We start from the raw sequence: 16,729 nt of genomic DNA, 5'->3' as shown, positions 1-16,729 counted from the left end.
GTCCTGCTACAGACTTCAGCCTGCCACTGGAGGAAGAGGAGGAGGATGAAGAACGCTATTTACAGTATATATATTTATTAAGCCTTATTTCCCCAAAAAACATGTAGTAGCATGTTTTTGGGGAAAATTGATCATTTTTATTACCAGGGTCTTTCAAATAGGTAGTAGTTAAAAATGTAAAACAATGGAAAAATTTGTTGTTACTATGCTTTTGCTAGTTGAACTGTTACTGTAGTAAACGATGGGTAATTTGTACTTTACATTAGTTTTGAAAATCAAAATGCATGATATAGTTTATGTGTCCAGTTGTCTCTGGAAAAACCCTTGTACAAGGCCCCGGGCCGGACGCTCCCGAATCTGATAATGCCGGGGAAATTTTTTAATTAAAGTATCAATATTTAGGCCTATACATAAATTATTGCCTTTAAACAATGATGTGTTGCACCTAGACTTGGCCAAAGGCAACCCAATGCATTTTCCTATTTTGGGTTTGTTAGAGTCGTAAATGTCATCATGGAAATATAAAACAGGAAATTAACAATTGGGTGATTAGTTATTATGATTATATATTATTAGCCGTTTCTTTTTACGTCTTTTTTACTTAATTAAAAAACTGCTCATTGATTATTAGGCTTATTTAATTTAATAAATAGCCTATTTTTTATTATTTTTTATTGTATCTACAAAACGTTCTTTTTGGCTTCTTAAAATTTTCAAACAATTCATTTATTCATTATATTACCATTTATTTAAAATTTTAAATTATTCTGAAATATATTTTACGGATTGCCAGGCAAAACACAAACACGCGCTACTGAAATCACAGGCCTTCTTCCCACCGACCTTGACTTTAATTATTTTTATAGTAAACTAATTATATTTTTAATACCAAGATCTCATACAAACATCCCTTATTGAAACCTTTTTGCACCATTTTGGCATATAGTTCGAATATGTTCATATTTTTCGGAAATTCATTTCGTGTTCATTTTTTTGCACAGACTATTTTTGTTCCAGAAGTCCATTTATGTTTGTCAACTATACTTTTAAATACCTGAAATAAAAGGTCCTTTACTGTCTCACACGTGTCTCTGTGATGCTCTGAAACAGTCAAAGGAGCAGCGAGAAATACAAATAAATAAAAAAAAAAAATTAAAAACAAATAAAACAAAATAAAACTGTCATCATTTACTCGCCGTCATTTCAAACCAAACCTGTAAGTCACACACATTAAGACTTATCTTAAATATCATCTTTTGTGCTCCACAGAAAAATTACTTAAAGATTAGTTTAATATCGTCGGTCTGTAAAACGAGAACAATTCTAACGTTTCTATGAAAATAGTTTTTTTTTTTTTTTTTTTTTTTTTTTTTTTTTTTTTTACATTTTAAGTTGGGTTGCAAAACGAAATATCAAAACATTGATTTTCCGTTTATCGACAGACAGCTCGTTAAGTGCGTGTTCTTAAACCAAACTAATGTCATTGATTTTACTCATTTATTATTGTAGTAGGCCTACTCATCTGAGATCTGGCTTGTGTTGAGCTGTTTAATTCATGCAGCCACGTTAAGAAACATATTAGTAATTAATAATAAATGACTGAGTGTTTGGTAATATATTCTGTGGTTATAGAAACAGATCTACACAAAGGACTACAAAAGACTAAAACTCACTCAATATGTCATATTCACTGCTCACAATCACAAGAATCATAGTGTGGACTTGGTATTTTTTAATGATTTCCGACCATGTAATTAACTGCCTAAAATGAGAAATTATATTTGATTTTGAGGTGTTTATTTATGTAGCAGTAAACAAATATTACAGCTAAAGGTTTCAAATGTTTTATTGTTGATACACCACATATAAGCCAAAAAACGCAATGTGTTTTTCGCAAATTAAACAAACAAGTTCTAATATACATTTTCAGTTTGAAAATAGAGACACTGTAAAGAATTCTGTTAAAACCCGAAAACAAACATTTATTGTTTATTAATTTAGTACAAATTCTTCATTTTTGTAAATACAAAAGCGTTTTTGTTCTGTCAGTGCTATAATGAAGAATCTCTTTTTTAAAAAGTGCAAACATTTTAAAGCAACAACAGATTGATTCTGATTCCACACGTGAGCTTTAGTCTTACTTTATATTTGCGGCCCGTTTACAAAAAACAAACAGCGCTTAAAACTTTCGTAAATTATCGCGAGCCTCAGACCACCAACGAACACCAGAAAGTGCTTTACATGTTTGCATAGTAATTCAGCTCTGGATTAATAGCCTATCCGTGAGTGTTTCGTTAATACATTGTATTGTGTGTTGTTTAGCCTATAATGTATTCGTCTATTTATTACATTGTATGCCTAATATTAGATTTGTTTTTGTAAGCTCGAAAATCATTTGACTAGCCTGCAACTAATGTTTAAATTGTGTAAGTTTAGGCCTGTATTTAAAATGTAATATTTTAACAAGCTGTGAGTGCAGTCTAGTGGTCCGAGGTTCTCCTTAATCTACAAATGTTTCATTTATTTGAAAAAGAAGAATAAAGTACGGGTCAAAGACGTGCTAACATCACTATGGGACTGTTTGTCGATTAAACACTGATTGACATGCATGCCGCTGTGAGCTCCACATTATCATACATCCCATATTTCATTATAGTGTGTGTCTGCAGACTGTATCAGACCTGAGAAAATGAAGATGAATGAAAGTCTTAGTGAGTGTCTCTCACAGACTCCAGTTGAGTTCACTGTCGAGACCCGCAACATATATAATGTCAGTAGGACTGCATAATAATGGATCATGGATGAATACAATGACATCAAATACATTTAAGAAATAAAACATAAATTAGCTTTACTTCGAACGTTATATAAATAGTCTGGAGTTAAATCGCATTAACCTTTGGCAATTTTTCCACCAAAAGGTAAGAAAGCTTGCGCTTTCGAAGCACATAAAAATGAAATTTCGATCATAAAATTGTATATGGAAGCATTTAGTCTATATGGAAGCTTATTTCCGAAACGGAAAATGGGTTTATCTCACAATTCCGACTTTTTTTTTTTCTCGCAATTCCGAGTTTGTCACACAATATGGCGAAAAGTAAGTCAGAATTCTGAGATATAGGCTTCAACTCGGAACTGCGTCCGAATTGCGAAATGGCTGAACTCGCAATTGCAAGAAATAAAGTCATAATTGTCAAATAAAGAGTCGCAATTACCTTTTTTTATTCAGTGGCGGAAACAAGCTTCCATAATTGTGATTTCATCGCATTCGGCGAAATCACTTCCTCATCAGTTTAAAATGAATCTGGGGAAACTCTGTCTTGATGGGACAAAACTCCTGGTAAGCCACTGGAAACAGCAGGTGAGAACGATGAGAAAGATGTCCTTAGGGTGTCGGTAAGTAATGTCTGCTGAGAGCTGAAGGCGTTTTGCTGAAGGCCCGGTGGGTGCAAGTATCCTGACGGGACGGACAATAACCCGACGGGAGAAGAACTCATTCCGTAACCGCTAGAACTCCCTAGAATGGGTCGAGTCGCATCCCGGCTGCCCAAATGCTCTATTCCAGGGACGAAAGAACTGTAACCATGACCTTGATTCAGAAATCCGTGCGACGTCCCGTTGTAATGTGGATGGTGTAAAGATAATAGAGGCGATATTTGCCAGTATAGGGGATTATTCGCCGTTTCATTTATTCCCAAGCCCAAAGGGGAAAATCGAAGTCCTCGCTTAATAGCCAGCTTTCCTCTAGAAGTCGCCGAGCGTCTCCGGAGTTTGCCCGTCGTACCGCCGATAAAAACATCATCGCTCGAAGGGTCCAACATCCAGTAGTTGCCTTTCCCCGGGTCGTCGTAATGTCTCGGCACTTTAACAAAGCATTTATTGAGACTCAAATTGTGTCGAATGGAATTCTGCCACCCTTGCTTGTGCTCCCGGTAAAATGGAAAGTTCTTCATGATGAATTCGTAGATTCCGTTAAGCGTTAGTCTCTTCTCCGGGCTTTGTCTAATTGCCATCATAATCAGCGCGTTGTAGCTGAACGGCGGTTTGTCGAGCTTCACAGTTTTGTTGGGTTCTTCTGCATCTTTGACTTTCTCTGAGTCGGACTCCATCCCGGTGGGCTCCGGAGATCGTTTCGGGTCGGTGCCCGACAGCGGTTTGTTCTTCTCTGGAAGTGTCGTGTCGTGTTTCTCACTTTTAGATGGAAGCAGTAGACTTTTGATACTGAATGAACTCAGTTTTTGCAGCGCCGTTGATTCTTTCTGATCCATGTCGCTTTATCAAACCGCAGCGTGAGTTTGTTTAAAAATAAAGGTCAGGCGATGTCAGGACATCCTATGTAAGAAAAAGCACTTGGAGTGTAGAAGAGCCAGAACTGGAAACAGAAATTCGCTAATTAAGGATGTTCCTAAGGGGAGGAGCCTGGACTGGATGGTTTTAAGAGCCAGTTGATCCTGATCTGATACGCGTTTCTACACTAGACGGAAGTAAATACCGACCATCACTCCATGCAAATAACTACATGTTCCATGGTTTATGGCCCGGACTTTCCATAGATTTTTATAGCCTACTGTACAAACTTTATATTCTATTCCCCTACACTAAACCTTCCCATCACAGAAAACTGTCTGCATTTTTACATTTTTAATAAAACATTGTTTAGTATGTTTTTAAAGCTATTTTAAATACGAGGACTCATGAAATGTCCTCATATTTCATGTTTACATCGTAATACCAGTGTAATACCCATGTCATTATACAAATTTGTGTCCTCATAAATCACAAAAACGCGCGCGCGCGCGCACACACACACACACTTCGGAAGCACATCTATCAGTGATCAACTTCTGGTTCCAGCGCCCCAATGTCAATAGATGCATCTGATTTGAATATGCATACCTCCCAAATATAGGCAAAAACAGCCTGTGAAAAGTCCAACGTCTGAAGTTTGGCAAGCAGTTTTTTATTTGATTTTGGTATTTTAAAATAATTAGAAGTTGGTCTTCATGCCTGAAATAGTTGCCCAGAAGCAAATATGGCTGCCGAATGAACAGACTTTCCTTGAAAGGATTTGGCTCAAGCTACTTCAAGAAAAACAAAATCTATCCAATCACTGCAGAGAGATGGTGTTGCCAGAGCTGCAGGTCCAGATGCTTGAACTGAAGTCATATAACACACTGTGAGGACTGAGGAAGAAGTGAAAAATCTTGAAAATAAGTTCACATGCATCTTTATGTGCATCTTCTCAGTGTTCTAGTGATTATGATTGAGTACCAGACAAAACAAGGTGTCACTGGAAACTGAAGTATCTTATGGAGAAGTCACTCAATACAATCAAATCAAAACTGTTTAACTTGATCTGTTTCATTCCCGAGCACAATATTCACACGCCTCTTTCTCTTGCAGCTACTGCAATAATCACAGGGATGAAAGAGAAAGAGTTATATAACATGAGCACAGTGACATCTACTGGACACTCCAGGACATGAGCTAGACCTACAATGAATACAACAATTTTATAATGTTAAAAATATGTTGTTGTTGTTGTTGTTTTGTACAATTATTTGATTACTTACTGATATTAATTTCATTGTCTTTATTCTGTGTCATAGAATATCTCAACGCAAATCCACGTAACATATTCAAGGCTGTCTTCACATAAAACACTTTTGCACACATAGAGTTGACAAGTTTTTGCTCCCTCTAGTGGACGAGTAGTAAATAAATAAAATTACACCATTAAATGTTCAAAATTTCTACTGTTTGATTTTACGGACGTTTTATATCCTAGTTCTGTGTGCGTTCCGTTGCTTTAGTCACTGACTCTGACTACTGTCTGCATCCCTGCAGTCTACAAGAATTCACCTGCTGCCTCTTCAAATATTATTATTATCTGACTATTTCTGAAATTACGCCTGACCCTCGGTATCATTTCAGTGAGCTTTCATTATGTTTTACGCATGCACAGTAAGATGACTTCAGCGTTTCAGATGCTTCGATGTGGACGAGCAAGTTCTGTAAAACACTTGAAAACAAATTCACTCGTTGCCAGTAGGTGGCACTCATGGAACAGCAGAATTATAGCAGTTACAGGCAGGGACGCGCTTATAAACACGCTATTGCAGGCTTTAGGTAAGATAAAAAGAAAGTGCCATCAGAACTTTCCTGGCCGAAATGTGAGTTTATAGATATGATATAAACACCATAATTACACAAAACATTCATTATTCATCATCAGTTGTTCAATCGAAACTATAATTTGGCATAAAATGTGCATTATTTGGTGATTGCAAACTGCTCTAAAAGCGCGCGACAGCACTTTTTACGCGTTTTTATTTTGAAACATGTCATGCTCGCATTTAACTAAACCATATCCTTTTAAAGCTGCAGTCTGTAACTTTTTTTTTTTTTTTTTTTGTGAAAAAAATATCCAAAATCAATTTTTGAGCAAGTACATATCCAGCCAGTGTTCAAAACTGTCTTCTTACCTTAGCCTGATTCACAACGGGAAGCTTATAAAGTTTATTATAATGTTTTATTATTATAATGTTTTATAATAAGAGTGGTACTGGTGGGTTTCCGCGGGAAATTCGCGTTTGCCTTTGGGTCATTACATCACGTCTGTTTACATAAAGGAGGAGTCCCAGACGGATCATTTATAGCCTTTTCTCACAGCAGCTGGAATAATTGAATTTATTATTTTGATGGCGGATTGTAATCCTAAAGATCCAAATGACAATCAATGACAACTGGAGATTCACACGTATTCAGAAGCAAAAGACTTCGGACTGCGGAGTGGCTACAGAAACTGAAATCTACAGGTAACGCTAATACACACTAAATACACAGTCACACAATGATGATGTTGCTAACATTAACAATTTGAGAACAAACTATAACAATAATAATAATTTGCATGGTTTGATGTGATATGATCTAAGCTATCAATAGATTTAATCACCATTGGCAGCACGATTTACTGTAATGCTTTTTTGCTCAGTTGGTCAGAACAAAAGTGGCAGATTTGTTACTTACTTGTTCAGATGACATTTTCCGGTGAAAATTCTTATTTTAGTCATACTTCCAAGACTACAATCTGTGATTCTGAAGTACAGTATCCACACCGATGTGATGACTGACGGCAAACATTAGATTCATCTGCGCTGAGGAGCCGTGCCGAGGCACAACCCATGTAAAGATGCTAATTCCGCAAACAACTGCAATTGCAGGTTTCAAACAGAGATGGCGATACTTTTTTTCCAGTACTCGGTTTTTTTTTTTTTTTTTTTTTTGGTTGCAGTTTTCCAAGTACAACACAGTGAGACTAATGAATGTAGAACAGCTTCTTTATTATTACTCTGATGAAAAAAGTAATAATTTTTATGTGCTTGTCACAAACTTAATGAACAAAAATTTCACAGTGTCCAATAACCTTCAAAGACTGACACATATCCTGTTTTCACCCAAATGTTTACGTCCACTTAAGCCATAACCGACTGTATTTACGTGAGATACTCCACACGATGGGCATTTTGACAATTATGTGTGCATTTGACCATTCAGGCGCGAGGAGAACTGATCGCGCGCTGTCTGAGAGAATCGCGCGCAAGAGAGAAAGAGAGAGAGAGAGAGAGAGAGAGAGAGAGAGAGAGAGAGAGCTTTTTGTCTGTGTCATTCAGTGCGATTCCGCCTATCCCGCCTTCACTAATCAATACCGAATTGTGATTGAAAGCATGCAGTTCGCAATGTGCGTGTTGTCTAGGGTGACCATATGTGCCATTTTCCCAGGACGCATCCTGTCCAGGATTTATAAATTGCCTAAAATGGCTTGAGCCCTTGCCTCTTTAATCGTGAAAGTGGTCATATCGATGTGCCTCCGGAACGCGATTTAGGAACGCGATTTCTACACGGAGGTCTGTGCAAGCCACTGTTCTTATTGACAGTCTTCATGCAATGCATTAAAATGTTGTCGTATTTGCAGTGCTTTGACCGCTCTCTGTAGATCCAGCCTTCTCGCAAGCCACGATTGGTCGATTATGTATAATGCACGCTATTGGTCAAATTATTTTTCAGTCATTGCTTCCGCAAATATGAAAACAAAACCAAAACTTGGAAATCCTGGACAGGACTCGTCCTGGGAAAATGGCACATATGGTCACCCTAGTGTTGTCATCATTAATTTTGAAGTATTTCCACACCCCTGAGGCTGACATTGTTTCTGCTGCTGCCGCCGGTGTCTCTCTGCGCGGAAAATTCTGTCAGTTACGTCACGTGAGGTATCGGTCTTTGGTATCGGGGGTATTTTTACGAGTACGAGTACAAGTACATGAGCTTGGTATCGGCCCGATACCGATACTGGTATCCCTAACATTTAAGCAATAGCCTATTACAATTCCTGTTTTCTGTCCCCAGATTTAAAACCTCCTGAAATTAAAATTGAGACTTTGAATCAGCACCTCTAATGGAACACAGATGACTGCATCTAAAGCCTTCAGCTCATTACCATGTGCAAGTTAGGCTACTGAACCCGCGTGCAGTGCAGCTCACACACTGTACGACCCTACAGAACACTAGCTGTCCGGCCTGGTTCCATTCACACAGCAGGGCTTCATTCACCGAAAATGCAGTTTCGAGTCCTGAAAATTAATGAGAGTTCGTTTATAGAATACTGTGATCACTGCTGCAAAGTCCCATAAATAATTATTAGAAAAATATAATTTCCGTGCAGCCAGTAGGCCCTCCCCAGTGTAGGCCCCTGGAAGCCGTGCGTTAATGTTCTATCCATCCTTTATTTGTGGACATGATACTTCAGCATTATCTGTGCAAAATACCCCTTATTATGTATTTGTATTCTGAAAGAGCAACAAAAGTTTGCTTGGACACCATCTTAGTTTTCCAACCTGCTGAATGGAAAACGGTCAACTCATCAGTCCCGGCTGCAACATCTCCCTCTGAGGTAGGCTAAATGAAACACAGCACTGTCAGTGGAAAACAGGATGATCAAAGGAAAAAATATTAGAAAACATTAAAAAAAAATACAGAAATAGCCTACATGTTAGTATGTATTGCTGTTTTTTATGTTTTTCTCTGTCAGAGCTCTTAGAAAGTTCAGAGTTTACAAGTTGTAAGAGTCTCATCTCTCACAGAGCTCAACACAGATCAAACGGCGCCTCCTTCTGGAAGTACTAATGAATCGCATCACAGGACATAAAATCCTGAAGAGATGTTTTGCTTTCAATCTGTCTCCAAATATTCATCTTGATTTGAAATCAGTTAATCGATGGTTTGGTTTTATGCCTTTTTGTGTTGATACTAACTATTATTTTAATTGCTGTATTTTCAGGGTAAATAGAGGAAGAATATTTTGCTTATAATAGTTTTGTAATGTGTATGAACTTTTCACAAATATTCAGTTTTTAGTTTGGCATTCCTTTTATCATCTCTTGTGATGGATTCATCTGTGCGTGTGTGTAATTGATACTCTGATGTGTTTCTCAATGAGTGTTTTTCAGGTTCTCTGCTTGTGGGAGGGGTCGGACTGCAGCTGCGTTCCCATTGGCTGGACTGGTCGAAGAGGTTGTATCTTGCACAGGAGGGATGGAGGGATCAGTCTCATGCTGAGGGTGGAGTGGAGAGCTCACAACACTGGAGCTGCTGGAAAACTGTGCCTTTACAAAATCAATAAACGGCAGCAGGCATTCAGCTGCGTCAGTCCCTGATCAGAGACCCTGAGTTCAGCTTCATACGCTGTGCAGCGACACTCACAGTCCATCATGAAGGTGAGTCTTCACCCATTAATCAAGTGCATGTGGAGGTGGCATCTCTTCAGCATCAGACGCTCAGAAAGGGCTGCAAAGAATTGATGAGGATTTTCATGTTGAAAGTATTGCTTTCACAAGAGAAAATAAATGATCTATGGTTTAATTAAAGTAGTAAAGCTGCTGGATGTGGTCTTCAGCATTACTCTCTTGACACTTCAGCTCCTGTAATCTCCTGTAGGGTTTAATTATTTGTCCATTATGGTGAAGGGTAGTGTGAGTGATGGAGGGTTACTTTGAGACGATGTATTTCAGGCTCTGGCACATGTTTAAGTTACAGTAGTTTCTTAAAGGTGCAGATTGAAGGATTTTACACAGACTGTGCCAATACATCACCAGGTATGAAATACAGGAGAGCATGTTGTACTCGTGCAGGTTTCTCCAGGCAAGCAGAAGCATTTTCTGGACATGTACTGTATTTATGAAACATGGCATCCCTACTGTAAAGGGTGAGACTCAGTGAATTGCACGTACTGTAACTGCACATACAGACACACTGAACTAGACTTTGAGATCTTCTTTCTCAGGGCAGAACATATGCCTGATTCCATCCAGCAAGAAATCTAAAAAAAAACTCTAAAACAGGAGCAAGCAGGCAACAACTAACACTTTATGATGAGAACAACAGATTGGTCATAAAAACATGTTTTCTCAACAGCTGGCTGTTTTGATACGTCTAGTCATTTAGCTGGCATGTTTTATTCAAACAGCTTTCAGCTTATTAAAGTTTTGTTCCACCAAGTTTATTGTTATCTTGCGACTGCTATTGTTCATGAGTGCCGGCGCTGGATTGGCTGTCGTCAGTCTTGACATTTAATTAGGGTCAGTAAACGCTGGACTTTCCTGGGCTCTGCTGAGATTTCTGCATTAATTTCAGAAGTGAGAGGGACAGTATGTCAAGTGTAATACCATTTTTCCTGACCTTTACCCAAGTGATAGGTTTTATTTTTATGATGTAAACACACGTAATAGCAGCTGTTTCCTTTAAAAGCCACTCAATCACTTTTCATGCCTTTTTCAGTCTATTGAACATAAAGAAAAAAGTTCATTAGTAACAGTAAACAGCGACTGTTATGAGTGGCTGATGTCACTGTGCATAGGAACAAGTATCATCACCCTCTGCTATCACACCTGAGTTAAGTGATTTGAAAACAATATACATAACTGTCATTTACTGGCAAAACATTATGAAATGGCGTACTTGTGCTTTGTGATGCTGTCAGATCCAGTACAGTTGGCACTGATTCATCTTTTACCAAAAGTTATGTTGGACTTACAAAAAATTCACAGTGAAGTGCATCAAAAAAAAAAAAAAAAAAAAAAAATCCTCAGATGTGTTTTAAAATAAACCAGCAAAGCAGGAGGGCACACACTGTCCTCTGATCATCTGTGATCAGAATAGATTTGGAGATGGAAAAGAAGAAAAAGACAAGAGCACTAGGGGGAGCTGTAATATAGCCACATATTTATAATAAAATTAATTTGAACCATGTATCTACTGTTAGTATTAGTAAACTTGTTTTTTTTGTTTTGTTTTTTTTATAGCCTGTAATGATTAGGCTAATACATTATAAAAAGTATTTTAAAATTAAATTAGGTCCCTCTCCTCCCCTTAACCATCCATCATCTCCCCTGTCCCCTCTCCATCTCTGTACCTCTCTGTTGGCGGCATTGTTTGTGAAAATGTACATACGTCTGTTTACATCTACTAACTTTAATCACTTGGATTACAACGTCACATGCCTGCACGTTAAATGTGATTTTTCTCCAGTGTGGGATATGGGAGGACGGAGTACGCTACAGCACTTTTATTACTGCACTGATTGTCATTAGCAGTGAGCAGACAGTGTCAATCAATGTACTGGAGAAAACAGCAACCATAAATATAAAGAAACAAAGTTGCTTGTCAGATTTTCCAACCATATTTTTCAAAATAAGCCCAAAAAACCCCTGCAAACTGCAACCCGTTAATTTTTTCTTTTTACGTGACTTACCACAAAAAGAAGCCTAAAGTGGTGTGTTATAAACTTAGCAACTCTGATCATTAATATTTAGCTGTGTTTTTGGTACAACCAACAAGTTACTATTGAATGTTTGGAGTGATCTTGCTGGAGTATATTTATTTAGCAAATTAGAAAGATATATTGGGACAGTATCATCAAGACATTTACAAACTAATAAGAGGATCTTTCATTCAATTCTGAACGACAGGCAGCCAGTGAAGGGATCTGTTTCTAGTTTTATTCTGAACTCTTTTAAGTGTTTAAATAGAGCTCTTTAGTAACCCAACAAAAACCCTATTGCAGTTGTCAAGTCTAGAGGTAACAAATGCATGTACTTTGGAGATGTTTCTGAAGTGACGTTATGCTGTTTTAGTAACACTGTCAAACATGATTTGAAGTTCTTGACCTGATTACTACTGGCTTTTAGTGATAGAGGGTCAAGATATGGAGCAATAGACCCTCCCTGCGCCATTACAGATAACAAGTACCTCTATCTTATCTTTGTTTAGCTGTAGAAAGTTCTGTGACATCCACAGTTTTATGGTCTCAATGCAGTCCAGTAGGGTGGAAATTTAATTGTGTGCATCTGATGCAAGTGAAAGATAGAGTTCATCTGCATACTGGTGAAAGGACATATTGTACTAATATTGTATAAATATTGTATTAATTACACCAGCTAAAGGAAGCATGCATAGGTTAAGTAATAGAGGACCCAACATTGAGCCTTGAGGAACACCACAGGATATTATGTAATGCCTGGAGCTGTAGGTACCCAGTGTAAAATAGTATTCCCTCCTGCTTAAGATATGAACCAGTCTAAGACAGTACCTGATAGACCGACCCAGTTCTGAAGTCAATTGAGTAGAATCTCAGAGCAAACACACAACAAAAATGACAGTGATGGGAAAAGAGCAGTTAAGAAAGCATCTGATCGTAGGAAAGTAAATATGTTTACATCAGCTCTGCAATTCGGCACTTCGGAAATCACGCTTATTTATATTGTGATTTATACAATACAGATTGATTCAAAGCAGCTTAAGTATTAAACAGGAAAAACCAGCGTCAGTGTTGCAAAGTTCTCAAATTTCAGGAATCAGAATTGTGATTATAATTATAACTTCAATTTCACCTATAAAGCAGCTCATCAGTGTGTTCATGTTTTCACTCGTGTCTGACCTTGACGGACCGTGTGAAGAATTGAAGGTGTCCCAGAGTACACCCACCTATTACGTAATCATCATGTACCAGTGGCAGTTAGAAGGTGTTTTAGAGCCAAAGCAAAGTTTTCCAGAAAAGTTGCTTTGATGAACTGTTTCAAACTACTTAAAAGGAGCTCAAAACAAACTGTTTTGGCCAGATTTAGTTTGAAATGATGTCACGCCAGTTCCTTCTTCTATTTTGCTTGAAGTATATCGGGGCCTTAACCCAACACTTATCCTTCCTGGCCTAAAACTACATTTATTTGTGGGTGGGCCAAAGTTCCCCTTCTTAGTCTTAGCTGGTTCAATGTATTTGATTGGGGTTAGCACTGAACATTGCAGGACAGTAGCTCTCTAGGAGCAGGGTTGGAGACCAATAGGCCAATCAACAATCAACAATCTTGTTCACATGGTCCTCTGCCAAAATAATGGATATCAATTATAATCCATTACATACAGACTAGTGTGTATGCTTGAGAAACTATAATACTAAGATCCACACTCCATCTCTCTTTGCCTGCAACCCAACACAGTATAGATCCTTCTCCTCACCCAGGGTGATTGTTCCCTCTAGGAACACATGTGGACTGAACCCCAACGATTCCTTCAGTGTGTTTTTCCATGTTAGGCTCAGTGCCTTGACAATATCTTGCCTGTCTGAGGATGGTCATCATGGACCCAGAGCTGGCTCACATGCCTGCCATGGACACAGAGACTGCACACAAGCCTGCCACGGACCCCCAGCCAGAGGAGCCATCCGTCCCAGAGCCAGCGCTCACAAAACAGTTCGTCCCGGAGTGAGCGCCAGCCTCCTTGTCTATCCCGGAGCCAGCACCTACCTGTGTGATATTCCTGGAGTTGCCTCCCACCCTTGTTCCCTCCCTGGAATTTCTTTCTTCTCTGTCAGTCCCATCCGACTTACAGGATTCCCTGGTTCTGTCTGGGATCCTCCCTCTTCCGCTGGTCCTGCCCAGCATTGACTGGCTGGTTTCGTCCAGTTCCCTGGCTCCTCCTCATCCTCCTGCTCAGCCATCTCTCCCCAGTGCTCTACCGGCGTGACCATGGTCTCCTGGTCGGCCAGTTTCAACCATGGTCTTCCGATTTAGAGCCCAATAGTTCCAACCCTCCGGCTCCACCTGGACCCTCCGGGCTCATAACTCCAACATTACTCTCTGATCCCTTGGCTCCACCAGGATTCCTCATCCTTCTGGCTCTGCCTTGGTCTGTCGATCCCCTGGCTCTCCTTTGGCTCATTCTGAGACCTTCATCCCTCCAGCTCCTCCATGGTCCTCAGCCCCACTGGCTCCTCCTCAGTCTTCTGATGCCCCCAACTACGCCTTGGTCCTCTAATCCTCTGGTTGCGCCTTGGTCCTCTGAGTCTGCAATTTTGCTCTGGTCCTTCATTCCTCTGGCTCCACCTTGAACTCCACCTCCTCTGCATCAGTCTCCCGATCTACTGGTAAACAAACTCTGTATAGCAGCAGAGCTCTTGGACATGTGGCAGTATTGGACGCTGTGGGAGTAAGAACAGGTTTGCTTGTAGGTTAATGCATCCAAACACACTGCTTGGATGCCTCATTAGATTCATGAACACTAGGATGAGATAAGAATTATGGAGCACTGAACTCCACAACATCTCTCAAGGCCTTGAGGCTGTTCTGCATGAGCAATGCAGCAGTATGCCACTACACACAGAAAATATGCTGAAGGCAAAGAACAGTCCTGATTCTTATTTGGTCTCCTATATTAATAAATATGTATATTCTTTCCTCTGTGTTTTTAAAACAAGCTTAGCAAACATGCTAAGACAATAACCAAAAACGAAAAACAAAAACAAAAAAACAATTCACATACTGGGCTAGATTTGTTGGGGATGGGATGCTTTTTATGAATTTTAACTTAATATATTGGTTGATTTATTTCTTTATGATGGATTATTTATGTATTTGAAATCAACTTACTGTTTTTGTCGTGTTTGTAGTAAAATGATCCCCGTGTCTGTAAATAGGCTAGCTGATTGTGTGTATCTTCTCTTCAACATTAACTAATTTCATGACGTGTATAATGTGATAATACGTTACTGAATGTGAAATCATTATTAGTGGAACACCCTGATCACAGACAGGAGGGCGAGTAAAATCTGTGCTACTGTACCTTCCTCTCTTGACAGCCGTGATATTCTGCACATGTTCCACAGCAGTGATTTTGAGTTTGTGGCCTTGCAACGGAGTTCAACTGGATCCCATGTCTGGCTAATGCAGGTTTAATTGACTTATTGATCATGAGCTCCAGCCTACAATCAATAACCTGCTTTGAGACAGGCGGTCTCCTTTTACCAAGCCTGTCCCTTATTGAATCGTACAGTGCTCTGGTTGTGTTGGGTGGGAGGTCAGATTATTTTGTACGATAAGTGTTAAACTGAGATTTCCTTTTGTAACAGCCTCAGCTCTGCAGGTCTCAGGAAAACCTGATATGGATTTAAGACTGGATTAATTCCATTCCTCTGCTCTGATAGGACACAAGAAAACACTGCCATAATGATAGAGCATTTCTTCTCAGTATTGTGGAGGTCTCTAAATGTCTAATGGGGACCATCAAAATAAAGTGTAACTGAAACTGACATTCACTCCTTTAGATCCTATCCTCCTTGATTTCTGAAAGATCTGATTGTCATTATAGGTCCTAGTATGTCCAAACAGCTCTTTAATTAATGATGTTGTCTTGAACAAGCAGTGGTTCATCAAAACAGGTCTCGTCAAATATGCTATTAGATAATGACACCCTGGACAAATTTCACTGAGTTTACTTATCCATAAACTTACCCTGGTATGTTGCATAACCTGCTTTCTGGAATACCCCCCCGACCTGCCTGTTGTTGATAAATGATATTTCATGATTATGTCACAGGAAATTAGGTAATTGGTGTCCCAATGTGTACTGATCAGGGTCCTGACCAGCGCCTCCATGTACATGATAACTTTCTGAACTCTTTGTCTAAATCATCCTTTCCCTGCTGAAAAATCCAGCATAAACCAGCATGAATTACATGCTGGTCCAGGCTGGTTTATGATGGTTAGTGCTGGTCTAACTGGTGGACCAGCATAGTTATCCTGTTCACAAGAAAAACAGAGCTGGTTAAACATGGTTTTGCAGGGTTCAGTGTGAGTAGGCCAGCTGTCTGTATGCAAGCAGTGTTTTGGGGACAATTATAATATATATAATATTATATTATATAATAATATATATTATATAATTATATTATAATATTTTTAACACATTAATGATGTAAAGGAAAAACAATATGATATTAAAACATGATTTATTGAAATGTATCATTGCAAATTTGTAATTTATTTTGTTCCCTCTGTTGACAGTAGAACTGAAAATTTTAATTGTTTTAATAATGATTATATTATTAATCAATGTCACCTAACGTTTAAAAAAATTCTAAATGGTGAAACATTTCAAATGATCAAAGAATTTGTCTCCTGTTTCAAAGGATCTATACACAAATCAGTTAAAAAGAGCTTGTGTACATTGCAAAACAAAAACATTTAGAGATATGAAAACAAAGAAAAAAATACCAAATAGCAGCATAATTATAAGCAGTTTGTTCAGCAAAAGGGGTTATGAGAAGAGCTCTTGTTAAGAAAGAGCTATTGATAATGAATACTCAAAATTGAAAGTTGTTGTTTTAAATACTTTAATGGTC

General features: G+C 38.6%; 2 protein-coding genes across 2 annotated transcripts in view; one reads left to right on the top strand and one right to left on the bottom strand.

Annotated features, from left to right (window-relative positions):
* Positions 1-2,039: 2,039 nt before the first annotated feature.
* Positions 2,040-4,738, bottom strand: foxg1d (forkhead box G1d). The gene has a single exon (XM_051916069.1). It carries the CDS (start codon positions 4,266-4,268, stop codon positions 3,294-3,296), a length of 975 nt encoding a protein of 324 aa, XP_051772029.1. The 5' UTR covers positions 4,269-4,738; the 3' UTR covers positions 2,040-3,293.
* Positions 4,739-9,504: 4,766 nt separating this feature from the next.
* The window catches only part of LOC127524511 (inactive phospholipase D5), a 29,680-nt gene continuing 22,455 nt past the window's right edge, over positions 9,505-16,729 (top strand). Inside the window, exon 1 of the mRNA XM_051916053.1 lies at positions 9,505-9,776. Within this exon, the coding sequence (XP_051772013.1) occupies positions 9,771-9,776 (6 nt within the window). The 5' untranslated portion in view covers positions 9,505-9,770. The remainder of the gene's footprint in view (positions 9,777-16,729) is intronic.

This window comes from Ctenopharyngodon idella, chromosome 13 (assembly GCF_019924925.1).
Source record: "Ctenopharyngodon idella isolate HZGC_01 chromosome 13, HZGC01, whole genome shotgun sequence".
Classification (NCBI taxonomy): Eukaryota; Metazoa; Chordata; class Actinopteri; order Cypriniformes; family Xenocyprididae; genus Ctenopharyngodon; species Ctenopharyngodon idella.
The sequence above is the reverse complement of the archived record's forward strand: the minus strand, read 5'-3'. Positions and strand labels throughout refer to the sequence as shown.

What these genes read in the sequence shown, in the direction of transcription:
- foxg1d (XM_051916069.1), bottom strand. Translation starts at nt 4,268, where the DNA reads ATGGATCAGAAAGAATCAACGGCGCTGCAAAAACTGAGTTCATTCAGT.